The sequence below is a fragment of the Cydia splendana genome, chromosome 1 (genome assembly GCF_910591565.1).
Source record: "Cydia splendana chromosome 1, ilCydSple1.2, whole genome shotgun sequence".
NCBI lineage: Eukaryota > Metazoa > Arthropoda > Insecta > Lepidoptera > Tortricidae > Cydia > Cydia splendana.
In genome coordinates, this window is record NC_085960.1 from 26,804,216 (window position 1) to 26,829,702 (window position 25,487).

The following is a 25,487-nucleotide window of genomic DNA, read 5'->3' on the forward strand; positions in this document are numbered from 1 at the left end:
TTTTCTTACAAAAAACTATCAACAAGCAATTTTACATGATAAAGGGGTCAGTGGACACGCATATGGGGTGATTAGTTACGCCATAGGGGGTGATTAGATACCACAAATGGGTGAAAAACACGCGTTGGGGGTTAAAAGACACGAAAAAACAAATTTGTATCAAATTACAGTTTAACAGATATATTTACTATTTGCCAATAAAGTATCAACATAATAATGACCAATTTACGTTTGACTACTAAAACTGAATTTTTCTATTCACCCCTTTCTTGTGTCTATCCACCCCGTTTTAAGGATATGGCGAAAATAGGTAGTTTTCTTTGATTTTCTCTGAATTGGGAGGGTAAAAATTGATTTCACAAATGCAAAATTGAAGAACTAACCAAGACTCAAAAAATGATATCAAAATTTTTGCTTTTATCATTTGATTTATTGGCGAAAATCGTCCTTGAAGTTGAAAAACGTGTCTTTTCACCCCGTTTTACGGTAACCTAATATTTGTCATGTCCAGGAAGCGGTCAGGCCACGGACGTGGAAGTGAAGCTGACGGCACCGAAATGGGTGGCGCGCGGCGGCTCAGCCACGCTGCGCTGCCTCCACCAGGTCCCGCCGCAGCTGCTCTACAAGGTGGAGTTCCTGCGCTCCCAGTCCAAGCTGCTCCAGTACGTCCGCGAGCGAGTGCCTCCATTCACTAACTACACGTTCCCTGGGGGCCGGTTGAATGTAAGTCATGTATGCTTTTCAACTTGAATGATCCTTGACAGATTCAGTGAACATTTTAGCATAGAAGCGCTATAATGTAAACTAATGAAAATCAAATAAGCATTCAAACTTTTTTTATATAAAACGTACTGCGAACCATAAAACTTTTACATTTACAGTAGTTTCTATTAGTATAAAACGTATAACTTTTAGCCTAGGTGTCGAGATTTAGCACATTTAAAAGACCAGCTGCGAAAATGTTCACACCGCCAGAGCTGAAGGAAAATTTCCCATTTTTTAATGAAAAGCGTCGTCGTAATAACAACTTTTTGCTACAAAGCGCCTTTGCCTAGTCTGGCGACGAAGCCGAGCGGGCAGACACCGTGAATACATTTATAGCTATAGCTATATCCAATTTGATGAAAACTAGTAATAAGTGCCAAATTGACAAGTGTCTTTTCCGAAAAGCTTCTATTCCGGTTAATTGTATGTTTCTCTGGATTCTAAGGCACCTAAGAATAAACGAATAGAATTGAATCTAGGGCGGTGTAGCAACACCTGCGCTGCAGAATTACTGATGCTTAAAAACTCTCATTCCCGACGCTGAATTTAGTTTCGCACTGTAAAATTCTAATGTGCTTAAGTAAGATCAATTAAGGCAATTAATTAATATCTACAAATTACCTGACATACATATAACATCAAACTCAAACTCAAAATATACTTTATTCATGTAGGCCTAGCCTAAGCTCTTATGAATCGTAACTAATCTTAATCTAATTATCAGAGCAATTTATTGATGTTAATATTATTCCATAATAACATTGGATTATTATACAGATCAAATCACTAAGAATTTCACAAAAGGATCGTCAAACATAAAAAATGTATAAAAAATACTAGTCTAGAATTTCTAGAATAAAATCTAAATGTCAAAAATAACATAACAAAAGAAGTACCTACATACATCGAAATATCCATTTCCTCATCAATAATCAAATATGCCTAATAAATAAATAATCATTTCGAATAACAATTAATCCCACGTTGTATTATCATTCATGTAGTCTTGTGTGGTATAATAAGCTTTAGAAATGAGTTTACGCTTTACATAATTCTTGCCCTGTATTTGACTTGCTAGATGTAACGTTCTTTTGTTACTTGGCCAAATAAAGAAACTTGAAACTTGAAACTTAAATTTATTAATAGATAATTCAGTAATATGGTTTGGTAGTTTATTATAAAATCTTACACAATTACCCATGAATGTTTTTTTAATTTTATGGAGCCGAGTGAAGGGCACTGCGAGCTTATGTTTATTTCTAGTATTAATATTATGAATTTCACAATTTTTCCTAAAATTTACAATATTTATATGTACATACAGAATATTCTCATAAATGTATTGACAGTGCACTGTCATTATGTCAATTTTCTTAAATTTATCTCTAAGTGAGTCTCTATGGTTCATTTTGTATATTGCTCGAATAGCCCTCTTCTGCAGAACAAAAATGGTATTTATCTCTGAAGCACCACCCCACAGTAAAATACCATATGCCATAATGCTATGGAAGTAACTAAAATATACTAATCGAGCTGTTTTCACATCAGTTAACTGATGGATTTTGCTCACTGCAAAAGCTGCAGAACTCAGTCTATTCGAAAGAGTAGCAATATGGGGACCCCACTGGAGTTTAGAATCTAAAGTTATACCAAGAAAAACTGTACTATCAACTAATTCCAATTCCTCATCCTTCACAATGACACTTGTTTGCACATGCCTTACGTTACTACTAGTGACAAACTTAATACATTTAGTCTTTTTCTTATTTAACAATAAATTATTAACATTAAACCAATTTACTACTTTTGAAATAGCATTGTTTACATCATTGTAAGCTTGTTGCTGTCGTTTGACTTTGAAAATAAGTGAGGCATCGTGCAAACGATTAGAACCTAATTTTACGAGTAATTTTGCTGTTAAAATGATATTATGTCTGTTATAACCATTACGCGCTTGTCCCTTCAGGATACAGACGCCCAGATGTGACCTCACATTTTACTTTGTAACAAAAAAAAGTTCTAGAATGTTTTTGCGAGCACCTACTTAAACTAATAAAAGTAATTTGACAAAGTTTGTTCCCACAAAGTGCTGGAACTTGACCCAAATAACAGCTCAAACGCAAGAGAAGTAATGGAACTAAGGCTATAGATTTATTTAAGCTTTGTTCGTGAAGTAAAGTTAATGGGTTGGTATTGATTACACCAACGAAATACTTACTATAGGATAACTACAATAGAAACGTATTACTAAGACGGCACAGACCACAACAGTGATCCTGCCTATAAAGATGTTATTATTTTGGGTTTGAATCATGGTAGAGGCATTTTATTTATATGACTAAAAATAATTACCTATTTAGCCAAAATGATTATTCAGGGTTTTAGATATTTTACAGGGCCCACTGTATATGTAAGGGCCCACTGTATATGTAAGGGCCCACTGTATAAGTGACAGAGTGTATAATATAAGTAAAAAATACGTTGCGTTGTCTCGTAACTACCAAATTATGTATATCACCTGCATTAAAAATAAATAACAATAAATAATAATAAAACAATATTTAACAGTATTTCTATTAGATACTATAATTTTGCGGCATTCTTGCTAATTGATGTTTAAAATCAGGCAACATTTAAGTCGATAATCACTTCCAGCTGCCAACTTTGCAACTTATTTTAGCTACATGTGCTTTCTACATACGATAATATCGTACTTGAATATATTTAATTAATTTTACCCTCTTTTACATTATCTTCTTCCACACGCACTTTATTAGCTTGTTTAATCTTAATAAGTTACAGAAGTTCCTGTCTTGTGAACATGTTGTTTGTTACTTAATAAATATAATTATAAAGTTAAGCATAATTATCCCGGCTGTGAAATTCATTAGAATATTAGTTAAAGTAAATAGCTTTTGGTTTGTTTTACTCGGAGAGTTTAGATGGAGTGAATTAATGCTACACCTAATTTTGGAATATTTGGAATTCTCTTCATCATAGCGCTTTCCAGGTTTGTAAATCCAATCCAATCCATAATCCATTAGACTTACATATAGGTACAACGAATTCATCTGACTTAACCATAAAGAGAGAAAACTAATCCTTATGGGAAATACCCAATATAATCCGGTTTGGTAACTGTTAAAAATAAAATGATATTTTATACGTAAAATATAATAAACTTATGGGTGCGAACCTGCGACTTTCTCCATACGTTTGTTGTGTTTCAAATAAGCTTAATATATTAGTGGATATTGTAACATAGGTATGAATACTGAATCACTTACACAAAAACGTAATCCAGTTATTGGAGTTCATTTTTAAATCCTCTTATTACTTACTTATTCCGTTGGCTCAGCGACTCAAAATGAGACTTGGCCTCCGACACAAATCCTTTTATTGGTAATCAAAATTTATTTTTACATTATTTAGTACGGCAAGGTCATTATAATAATAACATTAAAGTTTAATTTACTACTGAGCTTGTATTGTAGTACAGTCAGCCAAGAAAGTGGTTTACCACTTTTCGACTCTATCAATCAGATGATAGAGTCGAAAAGTGGTAAACCACTTTCTTGGTTGACCATACCTCGCTTTTTTATTTAAAAGGTGAATGATTCAACTGTTTTTGTCATTGTCAACAGATGTCACTATCGACGGAGGACTCAATCACCATAGAGAACTTGGACCCGTCCGCCTCCGGCCTGTACTGGTGCGAGGTGTCCCTCGAGACGCCGATCTTCACGGCCGCGTCCCCGCCCCACGAGCTGACTGTCGTCTGTGAGTGAAATATTATCAGGCTCGCTCAAAACGCAGACACTGAATACGAAATGAGCTCATTTGAATAAATACGAATGTGCTGTGTAGACTGGCTTGTTGCGACCCCTGATATGGGCTTGTCGATTTATTTACAATACTTTGGCAATAGGCATGTTCTTTATAGTTTGGCCTCTTTCAGTCATAATTTATCCTAGCTGTCGCAATACAGAATTTCATGAATTTCTATCTTTATAGAGTATATAAGTCCCTATAGTGTAAATAACATTATTTGCGGTATTTGACACATTATGACTGACGTATATAGAGATGTAACTAACGCAAATCGATTGTCACAGCAAGCGATTACGATTGGATGGCACGTAGACTGAGGTATCGAATTGTGACGTATAATGAATTTTTATTTGAGATTTAAATAAAGCTAGAATTATAAATGGTTTTCCCGCAAGCTACCCTAGTAGGTCGCACCCATTGTCAAAATTGAAACTAACTGGGGATCTATTTTAAAGTTTATTTATGTTATTTCTGTGTCAAATTTGTTGTCTGTTAAGTGACGATAAATATATCCATATTTACAGTTAATTATCCACCTTTTCCTTATTTTCATTAAAAGAAAAATGAAAAATTCATATCGATTTAAATACTTAGACGACTACCGATTCATAACGGTGGTGTCCGGCCAACCCTAAAATTAAAAAAAAAAGACGTAGAACGTAAACGTTCGCAGTGCAGTTGTTTTCCTTTGTGATTTCGATGTGCAAGACATTTTACGTAGTATTGCTGTTGTGAGTGACAGACGTCAAATACCGCACATAATGTTATTTACACTATAATGCCACACCTGCCACAATTGCTCACACCTAGCAATTATCATTTTACTAAGAATTTATTTTATTTTATTTCGCATGAATTTTAAGAAGTGCGATGCGACACAGGCTCTGGTGATAAAATAAAACCCTAAACTTTTAATCATCAAAGCACCGATTAGGGTCATCCAGGTGTTAAGTGTATAAGTACAGAATGACCCCTCATAACACGAATTGAATTGATCATAGATTCATATGCTTAATTAGTCTCAATAAGTTTACATCAAATAGATTAGTTTTTAAAATGTATGATACTTACAAAAAATCCGCAGGCAAATTTTATCCTTATCAATCGAATCATACTTACACCGTTTCTACCAATTGGCCTGATGACAGTAACAAAGAATCATGGAAATAATGGTTTCAATGAAACATGTATTTATGTTAATATGATTCTAAAAAATGGCCCAATCTCAGTATAAACTGAAGGATTATTAATATATTCAATAAAATAAAAGTGCAAAATTCTCCAATCAGCTATTTTGAATGAAACGCCAATCAGAAGCGAGCTAAGGATTGACGTCATCAATCCATGACATATTTCTTAGAGCAGCATAGACAACCTCATTGACCGTAATCCATACATCCTCATCAAAGAGTTTGGAGGTTCAAAAAAAATATTATTTCGCCACTAAACATTTATTACGTCCAAATAATATTATTATACGATGTAAAGTAAATATTTATTTGATAATACATAAATAAAATGCAAAATAATACGATATTTCACCAAAAAACTTTTTTAATTATTTGGCTGAATGGAACTATCATTGCCATGTTGGTTGTCGTAAACAGAAAAAATTAAAAATCAAAAAGTAAAACCGGCGCTCAGTGATTTTCACTCAAAATTTACATGTATCTAAATATTCATCTTAAATTGCAACCGTGTGAGAGTTTTTGTATAAAATGATTTATTGTGATTAATGTTTGTAATGTATTTATCATCCCTAATCGTAATATATGGTGCTGAATTAACAATATCATTCGGATTCAAGGGAAAATACGTAACTGTAAGTATGTAAACCATGTCTATCACCCTTCCACCAACTAATTAATGACGTCACAAATGGCTTGCGAGGCGTTTTCGCGCGAGGTTTAAACTAGCTATAAAAAAATGCAATTATTTATGTTAAATCTTATGAGTATAGCTGAAATATTGTGGTTTTCGGAATCAATACAAGTGTACCGACAATATTAAAAGGGATTTCAAAATTTGTCATCAGGTCAGGCCAATTATTATTACCATAGCGTGAATTACAAAAGGTACGGAATGAAGTAGAATTGTTTCGGTTTGTTTGCGCTCACCTTGTATAATTATATAATAATTGTGTTAAATATAAAATCTAGGTTTACCACTGTCGTCAAGCTCACCATACTTGTTAACCTATCGAATGAGATGATGCCTTTACTGATACTGGTTAGCGATATGTAATCATACTACATACCTATATGAGGCCTGGACGTTAGTGAGATGACGATTCACTCATTGCTGGTGTCCTACTTTATTACCTGCATATAAAATAAGTTTCACCTGATTATCCACCTGGTTTCTTGAACCTCATAGTCACCTCCAAACCTCCCCTTATAGCGACCCCATTCCTCACACTAAGTTTACCATAAGTTCATATTAGCCATCAACAATTCCCTCGGATCACTGTTCACTCTGAATACTGATATACGTTAGTCACAATTTACATGAGGCACATCATTAATCTAATAACACCATAAGAAAGCCGTTGAATTGATCCCCAAAGCAAAATTCTCCCTCCCTTTCTTACTATCGTTTGGCGTCTACCCTCTTGTCTTGTCCTAAAAAATCACAATAACCTAGAAGCGGTTATTTAACTTAAACATGACTGCGAGCGCCATCTACTCCATGACGCTGGCAACTATTAGCCGGTTCGCATGTTCGCGACACTCCCGCCCCGCAGGAAAAAGCTACTCTTTTAATTGAAATTAGATGTCCATAGGCAAACATGTAAATAAATCAACAATTAGATGATAAGAACACTAATGTGAATAATAATGTATTTGAGCTGTTCATCCTCTGAATGCCTCTCTCGGCTTTGGCGCTGTGAATCGGCATGACCTGAGATTTCGTACCATTTCTGATGATGTCGTAGAAATGTGCTGTGGCACACCGTTTCTGAGACTGATCTGATTGTTCATCTGTATTTGTGCTGAGCTGATAAAGAACAGGATCCTGAGACTGGTCTGAGCATTCATCAATGTTTGTGCTGAGCTGATTAATAATTTGATCCTGAGATTGGTCTGAGCATTCATCAAGGTTTGTGCTGAGTTGATTAATAATATGATCTTGGGACTGATCTGAGCATTCATTGATATCTGTGCTAAACTAACTGATCTCCGATTTGAGAATGAAAGCAGTATCCTGAGATTGGTGCGAGCGACTGAGCGTTTATCGGTGTCTGAGCTGAGCTGAGTAGGATCACGGCTGCGATTTGTCATCTCTGGTCCGTTACTTATCTCTCTGTCTATCTATGTCTATGTGTGGTATTTCCCACAATCTCGCGCGTTCGGTCCCAAATTGCTCCGAGCAGTCCTTAATTACAACGTGGCAACACCGATTTGATATCAAACATCGGTGTTGTTAGACAGTGAGAACTCAATTCGCGCTATATTTTATCTATGACTACCATCTGTGATGTTCTGATGTTATATGCTGCTTTGCTCTTATGATATCGTTAATAACTTGTTTCACTACTTCAAGGGTCAGAACTTCTACTACAGCAGACGTATACATGATGACCAGCATAATTTGCGTAATTAAACAACTGTAACTTTATTAAACACCGCGGCGACCGCGCGATCGAACCATAGTTATTACACAGACAAAAGCGACCGTGTTATCCGAACGTGACGTGTATATGTAACCTAAGTTCCCACTTCTCTTTACTTATTACTACTGGCAGTAAGCTACTATGTGAAGTATTTTAATCTACTTGCTTATTCATTAAACCTACTGCTGACATATCCATCTCTTCGTGTATCTACTTCATGTCCGGCAGCCCTCCCCAGCCAAGGAAGAATTACGCTATTCTCATTTAATCACAAATCAACATGTAAAAGAAAGAACGTATCTACAACTCAAGAGAACCACATTATTTTTTATTTTCTTAAGCTAAGCTAAGGATATTTAACAGACTTGTCAAATCAGGCACTTATTTCGAGTCAAGTCGCCTTTTCTTGTAGTTCATTCTGATTTATTAAATAGATATTGTGCCAAAAATTACTGCAGTTTTTATTTTTCTAATCATTTTCTGATGCTGGTGTGAAATAATCTAGTTTAAAAAGGTTGGGACAGTCGTGTCAGCCTCTCTATTAGGTATGAAAGCCATCAATCCATTTAACCTGAGCTACACTCAAATAATATAAACTGAGCACTTTATTTTCATCTTGGTTAGTTACAAAACCTGTCAACAACTATTTTTTACTGCGTTACATTTACGTTACCGTGGACCTAAATATACCTAACCTAACCTATATATATATATCATGCTAAGGATCGTAGAAACATCATAGCAAACTGTACCTACCGAGGTACCGATTCATTACGACTTTACATGACTATTCTTTAATTAATGTAACCGATCAGATCTTCAAGTGTAATAATCGCCCGCTTCCCGTACTACGGTATTTTCACTGCTGTGTCTATCAAATTGACCCACTAAGTTTCCTTTATTCACGAATTTTCACTTCACAGCTTTGATAACCATGAGAGACATTGAAGGGTACTCACTCAGTACTCTCAGTAGCAAATACTCAATGTGTGGCAATTAATAGAGAATACAGTGGGCACGGCGTCTGTATACTCTTTAAAGGCTTTCGCAAAGACTTTTGATTTCCTTAACTGGAGTAAAATGTCAGGGTTATGAGCGAAATGGGGATAACACGCCGAGTTATCTTTTTAAAGTTGACCAAGGAGTGCAACTGTTTACTAACATCGGTGAATACATAATGAGTATCGGAAGGCTGTTAGGGTGGTGTCTGAGTTGGTATGAGACTGCGTCCATAAAAGCCGATTCCCACCGGCTTGCCTGTTTTTGGACGTTTGAGCAGAGTTGTAAAGGAAATATGTAAGCCAATTAGCCCCGGCTTGCCTATGGATATGTTTGACGCGCCGCCACTGGTTGATAGCCAACTTATCAATAACCTCAGTTTTGCAAATGACATGACTATAATTAGATTAAGTGTCTGTGGAAAATAACTTGCGGTTCTGTTTCTAAAATTGAGCATGTCAGATATGAGTCCATAACTCCATACTCAGGATTCAGACCAGATTCATACCCCAGGATCAAAAGAAATAAGACGAAGTTGATGCATGTCGATCTACCTGGTAAAATGAAGAGTACCAATACATTGCACGATCTAGAGGCAAGTTGTTGGTTTACTTGGGATCTTAAATAAGCGACGATGGCGTTTTCGACCAAAGGGTGGTCAGAAGAGATCAGATAGCCAAAGCTGCGGTGAAACGACTTTCCAGGGTATGCATATGGGAGAACATACAACCAGTATCACGCTAATGCGGACGCCTTGTTTTCTCGATCTTTCTGTACATGTCCAAACCTAGACCATTAAAACTAAAACCCATCATAGGACAGATGCATTTGAGAGGTGGTGCTGGCGAAGAATGCTTGAACGCAGTAGGTGAAATTGCATCAAGTCTCGACGAACTCAACATCAAACCGAGGTTATCCACTATTTGTACTCACCGCGCACGTACTTTCTTCTGCTATCGAGGCAGAAGAGGATCCTATAGTCTGGAGAAGCTCATAATCACTGGCCACATGGCAAGGAAGCGTAGGGATAGGCATGGACGTATGGCCACACGGTGGGCGAACAGAAAAAATATTAAAGACAAAGCCACATTACAGGCTAGCATATCTAGGTACTGCAGATGGTGAGCACTGGTGAAGAACCACACAGGACAGGTGTCCAACTGTCCACTGTGACCCAAGAGGATAGGGACACGAATAAAACTGATAACTCTGTCTTGTGACTATTGCTCCTGTAGTACTTAGTCGTACATAAAACAAATACCATGTCCTTAACACTACGATATTTCACAGCAATATTAAAATTAATGAAGAAAGATACATATAGAACTTCATTATATGACATCTGATTCTAATTGTGATTCTGATTCTTGTGTAGCTCCAGCCTCCAGCCTGCATTTTATATCTCAATATTCTGATTAAATCTGATAATCAAGTTAACAGTTGAGGCCACGATCATATACCAATAATTATTTGGCTCATGATTGATCTCTTCCTTTTACTATAACATAAAAAGTTTAATACTTAATTGAAGTTACCTATCACCCTTTCCTTCCTTCTTCACAGGTTTAAATCAACACATTTTATGTTAGAAATAATGTTCACTCGCATCACAATGTCTGTTGTGATAGACGACAGACAACTCTACGTGCCAAAGGTATGCTTTTACCGAGTTTTCAATAACAGGCATTATAACTACATAATATTACAAACACCTAATGTTGGTACACACTGTATTATCCATACTATTTTATTAACATCTGAGCAAAATCTGTGTTGACAGACGAGATAAAATAATTAGCCGATACGCTGTTGAGCCTGGAATAAATATAATATGATATAAAAGGCTAATTTCTAGCCTAGTGTTAAAAATAAAAAAATATTAATTATTATTAATGTTTCGTCTAGACCATCTAGTATTATTACAGTTTACCACACAACATCTATCGTGGCCCATATTTATTGTAAATATGATTTTTAAGGCAAAAAGAAACGTGAACAAAATAACTGAAAAGTATGTGAATTGACAGAAATACTGCTTGCTAACTTGTCATATTGTCATTTAGCCACATCAAGCGCTGAGTTTGTTTCGGCTCCCCCCACCACTGGCCTTGCACGCAGCGAATACCTACTATTCCTTTTCGTTACCTAGACATAGGTAATATACTCTGTAACAAATGCTCATGTGTCTTTGTCATTATGCCATTATTTAATTTCAGAACTACTTGCACAGAGTGGTATAATGACTACTATCATAGTTAAAAATACGTTATCACATTTATTTAAATAACCGAATACTTGAGAATTTCTCTTATTCAGAAACCTATCCACCATGGTCTTACTACCGTCTCTATAATTATTATGAATATGTAGGTTTGTGACAATGTGTAGGGGTGAGAGAAAGGCAAAGGGATGGTACTCACAGCTAGTCCTTTAAATAGTCCAGATTACAGTGCACTGTTCACTCCGTTCACTCGCGTTTCGGGGGCCTTTGGTTTCGGAAGGCACACGCGACACTGAGGGTGCAGATCTTCACCCTTTCGAGTTCTTTTTGAAGAGTCCGGGACGCACACGCGCGATGTGTGCCTAGCTCGGAGGCAGATCGCATTCTGCCGAGCGTTCCCGAATGATCGCCGTGAGTTATGATTTTGGGAAGGGGAGGGTAGTTGGAAACTGCACATTGTCACATCCCCCCCCACTTAATCTCAAACAGTATGGCTTCAATTGAGATATATTTACTCTTTTTACAACATTATTTGAATTCGGCTTAGGGGTCATCCATTAATTACATCACACGTTTAGGGGGAGGGAGGGGGTCAAGAAAATGTGACATGTTGTGACAAGGGGGAGGGGGGAGTCACAAACTTTGTGACGTCACTTTAACTTCATCAGTAACAAAAAATATTTGAACTATTTTATTCGCTGTACGGTTAAAAAACAAGTTATTGGAACGACGTTTTTATTCGTTTAATTTTCTGTCCCAATCAGTTTTGGTTTATAAAATTACTATACATATTTCTTTTGTGAAAAATATTTTGATAAAATACTAAATCAATATTTGCCGATATCGTTGAAAAAATGTGACGTCACACCAGGGGGGAGGGGGTCTGCCAAATGTGACCAAGTGTGACAAGGAGGGGGGGGAGGGGTCAAAAAACCTAGAAATTCGTGTGATGTAATTAATGGATGACCCCTTAGTTATCGTGGCTTGACCATTTGTAATGTTTTTAATTGTATATGGCCCTGACCACCGCGGACAAAAGGCGGCGCATACTCCTCGATCGGCGTTTGTAAGCGGAAAACATTTCGCGAGTACTTGTTGCCCTACGTTAAAAATATTAGCTCTCCGACGATTATTATAATAATGCTCTTGTCTCTCATGTGCGGTGTTTAAATTTTGAGCCACTATACTTTGTTCGCGGTTATGAGTCGAGTTACCTTCAGAAATTATTTTATCTAATTCCCACTTATTTTCTAAAGGACTTCTAATTTATCGCCCGAGAAAAATAGACGATGGCGTACAATTTGAACTTTCATGGACTGCGGTGTTGAGAGCAAGCTGGAAATTAGGTAGCGATTCGTCCCATATAGATTTCGTTTTCCTACAATAAATATTTAACATTATACTCAAATTTCGATTCACGCGTTCCACTGCATTTGCCTGTGGGTAATACGGAGATATTTTAACATCATTAATTCCCCAAACATGGCACATTTGTTTGAATACGTCGGCTGTGAAATGTGTTGCGTTATCAGATACGATAGTTCGCGGCGGTCCGTAGTTCGCCCACACGAGCCTCGACAGCGCGCGTACGGTGTTAGCGGCGGTCGCCGCCCGTACTGCAATCAACTGAACCCACTTTGAGTAACCGTCCAAGATAACCAAAATATATTTGTTTCCGTTTTTTGATATCGGAAATGGTCCTTTGTAATCTATGTAAACCCTTTCCCAAGTTTCGGTAGGTACAGTTGATGACATCAAACCAACCGGTTTCTTATTTAATGGTTTTGACGTTTGACAAAGCAAACACGACCTTACGTACTCTTTAATATCCGTATATAAGTTCTTCCACCAAAAAATACTGGATATTCTATTTAAGGTTTTTGTAATCCCTAGATGACCAGCTATATCTTGATCATGATAATAGTTTAAAATTATTTTTTTTAAATGAATAGGTAATACTATTCGCCATTTGTTTGTTTTCCCTAATTGCCGGCACAACAACTCGTTTTTAATTTTATATTTTGGAACTCTAGTCCCGCCGTTAATTTGAATAATTAAATCATTGCAAAATTTGTCGTTTACCTGGTGTCTTATAAGAGAATCATTAGTAACGGGATATTCCTGAAGCGCGGAACAATTGACTTCTTCCGTTCCTTCGTACATACGGCTCAAACAATCGGCTACGCTATTACAACTGCCCTTAATATGTTTAATATCGAATTTAAATCTAGACAGTAGAAGTATCCATCTCCCTAACTTCCCAATCTGTTTAGGGTGTTCAAAAAGCCAAGATAACGCAGCATTGTCGGTTTGGATTTCAAACGGCGCGACCTCTAAATATTGTTTAAATTTAGTGACCCCGAATACGGCGGCGGCACACTCTTGTTCGTAGACCGTTTGGCGGCGTTCGGCGCTCGACAGCGTACGGCTCGCGTAACACACCGGCGCCAGGGCCCCGTCCACTTCCTGTTGAAGCACAGCTCCAAGAGCTGTTCCAGAAGCATCACTTTGTAGAATAAATTTTTTTGAGAAGTCAGGAAACCTTAAAACGTTAGGTGAAACCAATTGCTGTTTTAAGCGTGAGAATGCCTCAACCTGTTTAGGCCCCCAGACGTACTTGGCATCTTTTTTTTTTAACAAATTTAACGGTTCGGCAAGTTCCGAATATCGAGGAATGAATTTAGCGTAGAAACTAGTCATCCCCAAGAACGTTTTCAGCTGTTTTAAGTTTTTCGGTTCCGGGTAGTTAACGACGACACTTATTATATCGGGGTCGACGGCTAAACCGGAATAACTAATATTATACCCTAAAAACTGTACCGACTCTTTACATAGTTTTAATTTTTTTGGGTTGACCGTTAACCCTGCTTCACCAAGTCTACTCAACACTTCGTCTAGATGTTGCACGTGCGATTCTTTGTCTTTGGAAAAAACACAAATGTCGTCCACAAATGGTATTATATATTTGTACTTTATGTCACCGAATATCATATCGACCACCCTGTTTAATGACTGTGGACTTACGCAGAGCCCGAAAGGAACATATTTATACTGAAATAACCCAAAAGGGCATATAAACGCTGTAACCGGTTTAGATTCGTCGCTTAACGGTATCTGATGAAATGAGCTGTTAAGGTCGATTATTGAAAAATACCTAGCCCCGCCTAAATACTGGAAAACTGATTCGATCGACGGCATTGGATAACTGTCGTATATAATCTTTTTATTTACCGCCCTATAATCGCAACAAAGTCGTTTGCCGCCGCTGGCTTTGTCGACTAAAAATGCCGGTGACGCATATGGTGAACTCGATTTTTCAATAATACCTTTATCAAGAAGTTGTTTAATATGTGCCTCCATTTCGGCGGCTTTAGGCGGCGACAGGGGGTAGAATCGTGAGCGAACCGGAACATTATCAGTGAGTTTAATCTCATAGTTCAAGATGTTAGTTTTACCTAATTTTTCCGTTACGACTTCCTTGTGTTTTTCTAATAAATCTTCTATTTTTCCTCTAATTTCGTCATCGCTTTGAATGCTATTAAACTGTACTATATCTTGGTTCTCTTCATTTTTTAACAATGAAATTTTATAATGCGGCATAAAGTCAAATATCACGTAACCGTAAAACGGGTATGGGACTAGTTTTGTTTTGTTAATAAAATCGCATCCTAATATAACGGGTGCAATTAAACTCGGTGCTACTGTAAATTCAAATTTCCAGGTAAACTTATCAATTGAAATCAATACGGTTATAACTTCGGTAGCCGTAAAAACTTGTCGCCTAGCGGTAGTACATTGAATATTGCACCGTGACGTAAACACCTTACGATGACCCTTGAGTTTCTCCGCTAAGTCCTGAGTAATAAATGACCGAAACGCGCCCGTGTCAACTAACGCGGTAAGAACATAGTTACAAATAACTACTTGTAAGCGCGGTTTATTGGTTTTCTTATAACTAATTATTTTGCCACCCTCTTTGATTACTGCGAGAGGAAGCTGACGGTGGATATCGTTGCTTACTCCCTGTTCGCGTTTCCCGCGTAATTTGACTGTGTCTGTAAACGTCTACGACGCTGTTCACAATCACGCCCGAAATGACCATAAGAATTGCATTCATAACAACGTGGACCGCGCTGCGTTGTTTGATTCTGATTTGCAACCGATGTATTTGCGTTAGGCAAACCCGATCCGCCGGCGGTGACCTCTCGCTCGCTCCCATGCGCTAACCGGTTCCCGCGCGAAAACGATGCATTCGACTCCCGCGCCGGTCGACCATAATGCCGATACGTATTACTACCAACATTTACCTGATTCCTTTGATAAAAGGTATGCGAGTTTTGTGAATATAATTTGTCTCGTAGAAGAGCGCCCTCGACCTCACTACTTATTTGCGCTAATTGCGACATATCCTTTATGTCCATAGGATTGCATTTAATGTAATAATATATTCTTGGAGAAATTCTACTTAATATAGTTTGCATTAACATTTCCTCGGACCAGCCCAGATTTAGCGCCTTCGCCACCGCAACTACTGAGTGTGCAAACTCTAATAATGTTTCGGACTCGTATTGATAACGCAAGCACATTTCATTTTTTAATGTTTCAATATGTATCGGAGATAAAACCTCGTTTAAAATCAGTATTTTAATATCCTGCCAATTATGTAACGCGGCCGCCCGACGGAACCACCAATCCGCTAGAAACCCAGTTGTCCTGGTCATTATCCAGGTCACATACTCTGACTGGGGAACTAGCTCGAGTTGAGTAATTTTATCGACACTGATAATAAATTTAATGAGTTGCTTGGCCACTTTGCCATCACAAATTGGTAACTCCGCGAGCATCTTTTGCAACACTTTTAACTTATTTTTATCTACTTGATTTTGTTCGCCTACCGCGTTCGCGAGTGACTCGACCTTTTGACCGTCTAGGCCCGTCGATGGAGTATGCGACATTTTCCCTGTTTCAATCGTATTAATTCGTTTCTTTAACTCTGATATTTGATTATTTTGCGACTCGATCTTTTCCTGTAATTGTCTGATAGCCGGATTCAAATTTTCCAAATTCAACGACTTAAAATATTTAAACATGTCCGACACCCGGGTAACGGTTTTTTCATCTTTTCCTTCTGTGTCGGACATTTTGTTACCAATAAGTACTAACTAATGCCAAAACAAGAATATATTAGACCTAATCCGGGGTTTCGCACCTCCACCAATTGTGACAATGTGTAGGGGTGAGAGAAAGGCAAAGGGATGGTACTCACAGCTAGTCCTTTAAATAGTCCAGATTACAGTGCACTGTTCACTCCGTTCACTCGCGTTTCGGGGGCCTTTGGTTTCGGAAGGCACACGCGACACTGAGGGTGCAGATCTTCACCCTTTCGAGTTCTTTTTGAAGAGTCCGGGACGCACACGCGCGATGTGTGCCTAGCTCGGAGGCAGATCGCATTCTGCCGAGCGTTCCCGAATGATCGCCGTGAGTTATGATTTTGGGAAGGGGAGGGTAGTTGGAAACTGCACATTGTCACAGGTTCGTATTCTTTAGTATTTAGTATCTCGATTGGGTAGACGATATCAATTAATATGTGTTGCTTGATTCCAATTCATTTAACAAAATCAAATTAGTTATGCATGGCTAATGGCTATTCTTTAAATTATCTACCACTCCCTTATCCATTTCTGTTCGAGTAAAATTAAGTATGTACTATGTACTTAGAAGTATCTAAATCAGTTAGCAGATAATATAGAAACCACTAGCCCATTCAATCAGTATGACTTTCACTGGTAAATAAATAATTTATGATTATGATTATGATTATGGGAGTCTTTTCAATAATAACTTATTTTAGCATTTTTAACACTTTAGGTTTGGGTCATCGTATGTACATACATACACAATTCAGAAGTTTAGTTAATCTTTATCTAATCACTAATCTATGGACTTTCCACACTAAGAATCAATGGTTCAGTAATAATAGGAAGTCATTATACCTTAGGGTATTGCTTAAGTGCAAACATATTAGTGGTGGCTTATACTAAACAGTTTTGCCTTTGTCCTTTACATATCCAAGTTGATATTTACTGATTCTCTGATAACAATCTATATTGAAATGTTAATTGGGAATAAATTAAGATACTATGCTTTATTACATCAACAGACAAGTCTTTGGAACCTTAATGTAACGCTGATTAAACGCAATCCATAAAGTAAGTGAATATTGTTTAAATTAATTCGGTAGTTTTTTATTCGTTTACAATCATTTTACCCGTTTATTCTTTCAGAACAGAAATATCATGCATGCCAATTGAGTATGTTACTATTGTTAAATCTAGCGAGCCCCATTTTTGGCCGTTTGCTGGTACCATTAGAATGGCTGAGTGATTCTGATTGAGTTCCAATGATGTTCCTGGTCCTTTGAGTTTGAGTAGTATGTACCTACATTGTACATATGACGTCAAGTTGTAATCTGATTTCAAGTGCCTCCTGCATTTTCATTCAGGCACATTACAACTAAATTGTACCGACTTCCAAGAAACCAATCCGTTACAATTCCTTACGATTGTAACAACAAACAACGATGAGGCAAGAAATTCCATATTAACATCTCTTATGATATGAGTGGTTCTAGTCCTTCAAACGTGGTGAGTGTTAAATTCGAGTTTTTAATTAAACTCAATGGTTCTGATTAAAGCCCAGTGAAAATATGGATCCGCAAAACATACCATTATAATAGCCTGGTTTGTTTGTCTGGAAGATATCAATCTTTTAGCGATAAGACCGCCCGTTGTGCACCATAGTATAAGTGATATGTGTTAAGTTCCTTTACATATTGGTGAGCAATAAAGAATATTGTGTTGTTGTAAAAATATTGATCATATAAGTATAAGGCTAATACGTTAAACATGATACATTCGTTTCATGAAAAGATACGCAGTATAAATTGTTGTCATTTCACCACACTTGCGCTCACGACTAGTTTAATCATGGCTGAGCTGATAATTTGTGATGAAGCGGGTATTCTGCAAGCAATGCATCTTCTAGAAAAGCATGCAATCCAGTAATAATTAACGTGGCGTGGAACTTCATAATCACAAAATATTGTTTACCACCAATTTATCGAAATACCGATGTAATAGAATATATACAAAATCGGAGGTCAGACCTAAACTGGTTTGTAAGCAACAACAGTTGGTAAGCCATAAGTAATATCAACTACCCGCATTAAAAATAAACTTTCAATTTGGTACTAAAACTATTCGGCCACACAGAACAATGAATGTGAGATTATGATTCTTATTATTTTAATATTAAGATCTTAACTCATGCAACGTTACAAACAAAATTGCAAAGGCATGGATGCCAAAAATTCGCATATAATTATTTTAACAGATCTAATCATTTATGCGATTTCATTTATGTCTTACATTTAATTAACATACGAAAAATGTCATAATCGTCACTTAAGAACCCAATTTAAAAACAAATGTAATTAGTAATGTTAAATTGTTGATCAACTGCATAATTTGAATCTTCTAGCTCAGGTGATAAAGTCGCTGTTTGAAAGGATCCATTCTGGTTCACAAATCGACCAGCAAATTTTAATTCAAAATATATTTATATAGACCGTGATTACCTTTCCCTTAACCGTGAATCGTTCAAGACTGTTATTTTTCAAAATGTCGTAAATTTTTATTAGTGCATGATTTTATCAAAGATTGGTCAGGTAACTAAAACTAAACAAGTAAAGCAATTTGTCAACTACATCATCAAACATAATAAATATCAAAATGAAACCATGTTCTTGTGAACATAATCATAACATACACCCAAATATAGATTATAAATAAACCTCCTGTTCAACTTAAACTTGTTAGGCATGAGCAGGTATGGTAACGGTACCAATCATATGATATTTAAGAGAACAATAAGATTATTCACAACTTTGAGAAAAAATCTAGTTACTTTTATCAAATATTGCCATTGGAGCTTCTTCACCTTTTCTTTGATACATGACATATATATATATTTCAGTTCAGGATTATTGCTGATAAGTGTAAATTTCTACTGCTTAGGGCGTTAAAACTTGAGTTGAATGTCCGTTTCGTCACCCACGTTTTTAGACATGTTTAATGAAAAATGTACGTAATGATTGGTTTCAACGTAATGAAATCTGAGACTTAAGCAGTTCCATGGCTCTTGTTGAAGGTAGTCTTACCAAGTTAGTGTTTAAAAACTGATTATAAACACCTCTCTGATAGAATTTATAGTAAACATACCCATATTGTGCTATCTTTTCTGATGTGACAATCTTAGCCACTCTCTCATTCTTATAACATAGAAATGTTGGAATCCTGAGCGTTGCGAGGGTTTCAAGGCACGTGGGTTAAAAACAAACTTTGCTGCCCTGGTGACACAAACATTTGTATCACATCAACCAGTGACAAATACTGGCTGTAAAACTTTAAATATATAACATATGCTTTCAAATATTTTTATCATTCAAAACCATCACTTGAAATTCCATTCTACTGCTTAACATGAGGAATCAACTCCAAATTTGCACTCTATAGGACTGATTGATTAACACACTGCTTTCAAAGATTAAAGCGAGCTTTTTAGTATTTTGTATTCCAAGTAGAATTTTTTGAAACAATTTTGTATTTATATAATTTACCAAGGAAATTTTTGTATTTAGATAGGTACCTATTTTTTATAAACTATATATATGTATATATACTGACATTTGCAATCTCTTGTATATCAAAGAGCAAGAATGTTCAATAAAATGTAGGCACTTAATTGCATATGTGCTCCGGTGAACCACTAACATATTCGCCTGCTTAACGCCTTTTTGCAAGAATAGGATTACATAAATGTGGGCTTCATTTCATGCCTGAAATAAAACATTAAATTGAACTGAACGAACCAAAAAATGTAACTCTTTAGTTGTACGTGCATATATAAATTGACTTTTCATATGTTACTTTTGATGATGATTACAGTGCATGTGCATAAAATCCCAGCATCTCCACCATGTCGTCAAGCTCACCATACTTGTTAACCTATCGAATGAGATGATGCCTTTACTGATACTGGTTAGCGATATGTAATCATACTACATACCTATATGAGGCCTGGACGTTAGTGAGATGACGATTCACTCATTGCTGGTGTCCTACTTTATTACCTGCATATAAAATAAGTTTCACCTGATTATCCACCTGGTTTCTTGAACCTCATAGTCGCCTCCAAACCTCCCCTTATAGCGACCCCATTCCTCACACTAAGTTTACCATAAGTTCATATTAGCCATCAACAATTCCCTCGGATCACTGTTCACTCTGAATACTGATATACGTTAGTCACAATTTACATGAGGCACATCATTAATCTAATAACACCATAAGAAAGCCGTTGAATTGATCCCCAAAGCAAAATTCTCCCTCCCTTTCTTACTATCGTTTGGCGTCTACCCTCTTGTCTTGTCCTAAAAAATCACAATAACCTAGAAGCGGTTATTTAACTTAAACATGACTGCGAGCGCCATCTACTCCATGACGCTGGCAACTATTAGCCGGTTCGCATGTTCGCGACAACCACAATGTCTGCTTATCATGTTCGCGTATTTTCTCCACGAAAAAGTAGAACTGCCTTAATTAATTTTGGAAAGGCTGCGTGATACCTACTCTCGCGCTCATTAAGCACATATAATGAACTCAGCTTAACTGATTATAAACGAGCGGTGTAACAGTTCATCATATTATGTGCGAGTTTATATTTTTACAGGCTCCAAGTCAGACCAAGTTGAACATGACTCTAGCTTGATAATGGACTCATACATTAATGATATTTAAATTATTCTATCTCATAAATAACTAGCGGTAACCAAAGACAATATTAGATAGATTAATAAAGACTGTTGTTAACAGATGCGCAGAAGCATCCGCCGATCATAACGTTCGGGAAACCGGATGCGGTTGTGGGTGGACTGTTGCGGGCAAACTGCACCAGCGCGCCGGCGGCGCCCGCGCCGCGTCTCACTTGGTACATTGATAATGAGAAGGTAAACATACTTCGATAATGAATTCGGTAACCTGGACGTGGCAGGCGGGGACTGTTGCGAGCAAACAGCACCAAAACGCTAGCTGCGATTGCATATCCCCCGGTACTGGCATTGAAAAAGGTAAGCAGCCACTAAACACACTACTACTTTTTGCAGCGATATAACGTCGCGACTCGGGCTCGAAGCAGTAGCGAATATAGCAATACCTTAATTGAAATACTACTGGCGTTGCGGTGCAATTGCGCGACTGTCAAAAGAGTGTTTGTATCGTTGGGAGTCGAATACAATTAGATTTCTGTGCCACTTTGCACCTTGTTACAATAACAATCAATAGGAAAGCCGCTAGTAATCACATGTTACTATCATTGTGAGGTGTCAAGGTAGTTACAAAGTATTATAAATATCGATAGCTAGGTACCTATACGGAAATCATATGACTTTTTTTTCTGTCTGCTTGTAGTTCAAGAAATTTAAAGTATCGTTTATAAACATTTGCAAAACTGTTATATTGACATAACTTTTTATTTTAGGTATCAGCCGGGAAGTAGTCGATATTTTAATAGTTTTTTTTTTATTTAACTCAGCGTATTTTTTATCTTGCTGCTTGAATTTCCTTGAAGAGAATTGCCCCTTTTATTCTATTTGCATTATGGAGTAGGGAATAATGTATGCCGCGGGCGCTGGGCGTGAGTCGGAAATTGACTATGTCACCTAGATTTTGCGACGAACATGGTATAAAGTGGTTTAAGTAAGAATGAAAACTATTGTGTATAACTTTGGTCAAAAGTCTAAACTGTGAGCAAATTCTAACATCAATGTTTATGCAGGTAGGCACGCTAGTGATGTAAAGATCTTAACCACCTCAGGAATAATAATATTGCTTTAGAATCCGAAAAATTCTAAAATACATTACAGGTTAAATCTATTTGTAACGTGCGATTAAGGGGAAAATTCACAAGCATTTCTGTAAGGTACCATTTGTTCTAGGTGGACGAAGAATCTGTGCGATATTTCTCCTACCGGGTATCCAGTTCCACTCGTACGAAAGGAGGAGGGGGCTACCGGCACAGAAAGCACCAGCACCGCTACATCGCCCCGGAATTCAACTACACCGGCAAGTACTGGGCGCTCGTGAGTGAGACCACCGCCGCGCCGGTGCTCAACCACACCAAGCACACCAAGTGCACGCTCAACGAACACAGCGAGGATGCTGCCAAGGTGAGCATTTTACTGTACGGCACACTACGGCACACGAAGAATTCGTGGATTTCAGCCTTTATGCCACAATATTGGCAAACTTCAAAGGTAAACTCGTTTTTTTAAATAATATTATAATTGCGGTAGGCATACAGTCCGTTTCGTCAAAGTAGGTACATACTTGTAAAAGTAAAAAAAAAAAGTCTTTAAAATTCCAGGGGTATTTAGACGCTCGTTACCATTTGATTGTAGGCGGACATTTTGCTTTGAAGAGAGTCACATTTTTCTTGCCAACCGTTGAATTCTGAAATGTATTATATGGTAGGTACTTTTTTCTTTTAACTTAAAAAATACACAACAATTGTTCTGTATTTCGTAATAGGTACGATGTTGTTATAGTTATTTATGTATTAATTTAAAAATTACTATTTTAGTTGTGCCTCGTTGGTATCGTAATTTCTTTATACCTAATATCTTTTTTTTTTCTTTTTGTCATATCACGTTATTCAATCTCGGACTATCCTATCCGATGACTTTGAATGTTATATTACCTACACGCGTTCTGTTTCAATGAGATGCCATTTATTTGATAGCCGTAGTCTATCTTTCCCTCGCAAAAGAACATCTTGACAAATTGCATAAGTTACTCTTGTTTGGAGAGCCAGTAACATGTTAATCTTTCAGTTTTGGAGTAAGTAGGTAACAATATGGATGACAAAACAACTACGGTACATACTACGGTACTACGGTCATCTTTAAACTTATGTCATGTCATTAGCAATGGAGATGACTGCGTTAGGTGTCAACTATTGGGCATTAGCATGTCGAACACGGGATTTAGATTATTTCTACTTTGTGGCAAAAAATGTATTTCTATAGCCCCGCATTAAGAGACAATAAACTGATTATAATTTTATTTAAGATAAGATAAAGATAAAAGATATTTATTCGTGACGTTCATAAAACATGTACGAACATGTACAGACAACAACAGCAAGGAAATAAGACATCAATAAGTGTGCATCACGAAATGGACCCAACTCAGCATGATGCTAGCTATAAAGCCAGCGCTGGTCTTCCGTAGAGCCCAGTCGGTGATGCCACGACAGATAACACATAAAGATACATATTAAAACATTGCAAAGATACACAACAACAGAGAATACAAAAAAAAAAAGAACAATATATACAAGAAAAATAATTAAGAAAACAAACAAAAAAAAATAAGAAAAACATAAACATAGACAAAGATTTACAGTCAAGGTCAAATCATGAATCAGTGAAGGTGAAATGATGATGATTTAAAAAATATTTATAACCTACACGCTATGCTAGCTCTCACTGCCCATTTTAGCTATGCGATATAGCTCTTACAACGTTTATCCCGCCATTGATCTTATTATCGTTGTTAATAAATAGGTAGATAGATCAAATATAAGAGTAATAAATAAATCTGCCTCCTAATATTTCGCCTGCAAGGGCGCTTTTACACAATAAGTAGGTAGGTAACTTCAATTACCTATCAGATTTGTCAAGTAGGTCCTAGTTAGTGGTTAAGTTAAATATCATCCGTGCACCACATTACTTACCTACCACGACTAACCGCACACGACCCGGGTTAGTTGGAATCGCTTTAATCAATCTTACCTTTGTGCACTTCACGTTTTCAAGTTGCAAATATTTCCTTTTGTTGTATATTTCCCACGTCTAAAGATGTTTCATAAAGTTAAGATGTCTCAGGTTGAGATGGTTACATAGATAAGACAAATGTATCACCCGACAACTCTTTCCACAAAATGTACCACGCTGACTTTATTTTGTGCTATTTGTTAGATCCGTGAGCGTCCTCGCGTACCTCCGGTGACGCCGATATCTCTGTGGGTGTCGGTGGCGGAGCTGCGCGCGCCGGCGCACGGCCGGCTGCAGCTCACGTGCACGGCCACTATCCCTGACAAAATCGGTCCGGACGAGCGTTACGCTGACATCAAGAAACAAACCGTTACTGGTGAGTATTCTGTACTATTTGACAGAATTACGCTCGATCTCTATCAGCGCCGATATTTATTGGTAGCTTACGTGCAGTACTACCATCCCCGATTAGGCCAATCCGAGGGATGTAGTAATTTGTTTACTTAACGAACTCGAGAAAATTGAAGACTTACTTTTTCGACTTCTTGCCCGCCATCGCCATCCAATTAAATCCTCTATAAAAATACACCAGTTCTGAAGAATAACCGCAAAAACAATTTAGTGGTCTGTGTGTATTACCTACATCATATTTAAAATTGCATGTCCAAATCAAAACAGCTAACATGTTCTTATTCTTCGCAGTTGCTGTAAATGAGTTAAGTATAAAGAGGCCACATTCAGATTCAAGCCAAGGTAATTCAACGTCTACCTGCCTGCAGTATTATCGACCTCTTTGGTTCCTCAGCTGGAGTCTGCTAGTCAACCAATATTTCTCACCGTCATCCCTAGGAACTGTTGAGCTTTAAAATCGCAAACACGAGTACCAATTTATAGTAATTTGTTCTAATCAAAGCGCAAGCGCTCATCTGCTCCGCTAGCGCGTAGCAACTTAAGAAAACACTTAACACATTCACTGCCAGCGCAAGCTACGCCCTACGAGCGTGAACGATAACACGGAAAAGCGCCTACGAACAAACAAGCTGCCTAGCGGGTGGCTGGTAGTGGGCCCGATTCGGATTTTGAAATAGACATCTACTAGATATCTTGTAGACGTCACCAAGATACGATAACGATATGTTTAAGATCTAACCTGTCAAATTTGACAT

The 25,487-nt window shown here is 37.2% G+C and overlaps 1 protein-coding gene across 1 annotated transcript in view; it reads left to right on the plus strand.

Moving 5' to 3' along the window:
• Window positions 1-25,282, plus strand: part of LOC134797602 (uncharacterized) — a 58,150-nt gene extending 32,868 nt beyond the window's left edge. Inside the window, exons 3-8 of the mRNA XM_063769914.1 lie at window positions 512-723; window positions 4,410-4,545; window positions 21,362-21,495; window positions 22,483-22,713; window positions 24,526-24,697; window positions 25,024-25,282. Coding sequence (XP_063625984.1) covers window positions 512-723; window positions 4,410-4,545; window positions 21,362-21,495; window positions 22,483-22,713; window positions 24,526-24,697; window positions 25,024-25,187 — 1,049 coding nt within the window. The 3' untranslated portion in view covers window positions 25,188-25,282. The remainder of the gene's footprint in view (window positions 1-511; window positions 724-4,409; window positions 4,546-21,361; window positions 21,496-22,482; window positions 22,714-24,525; window positions 24,698-25,023) is intronic.
• Window positions 25,283-25,487: the final 205 nt, after the last annotated feature.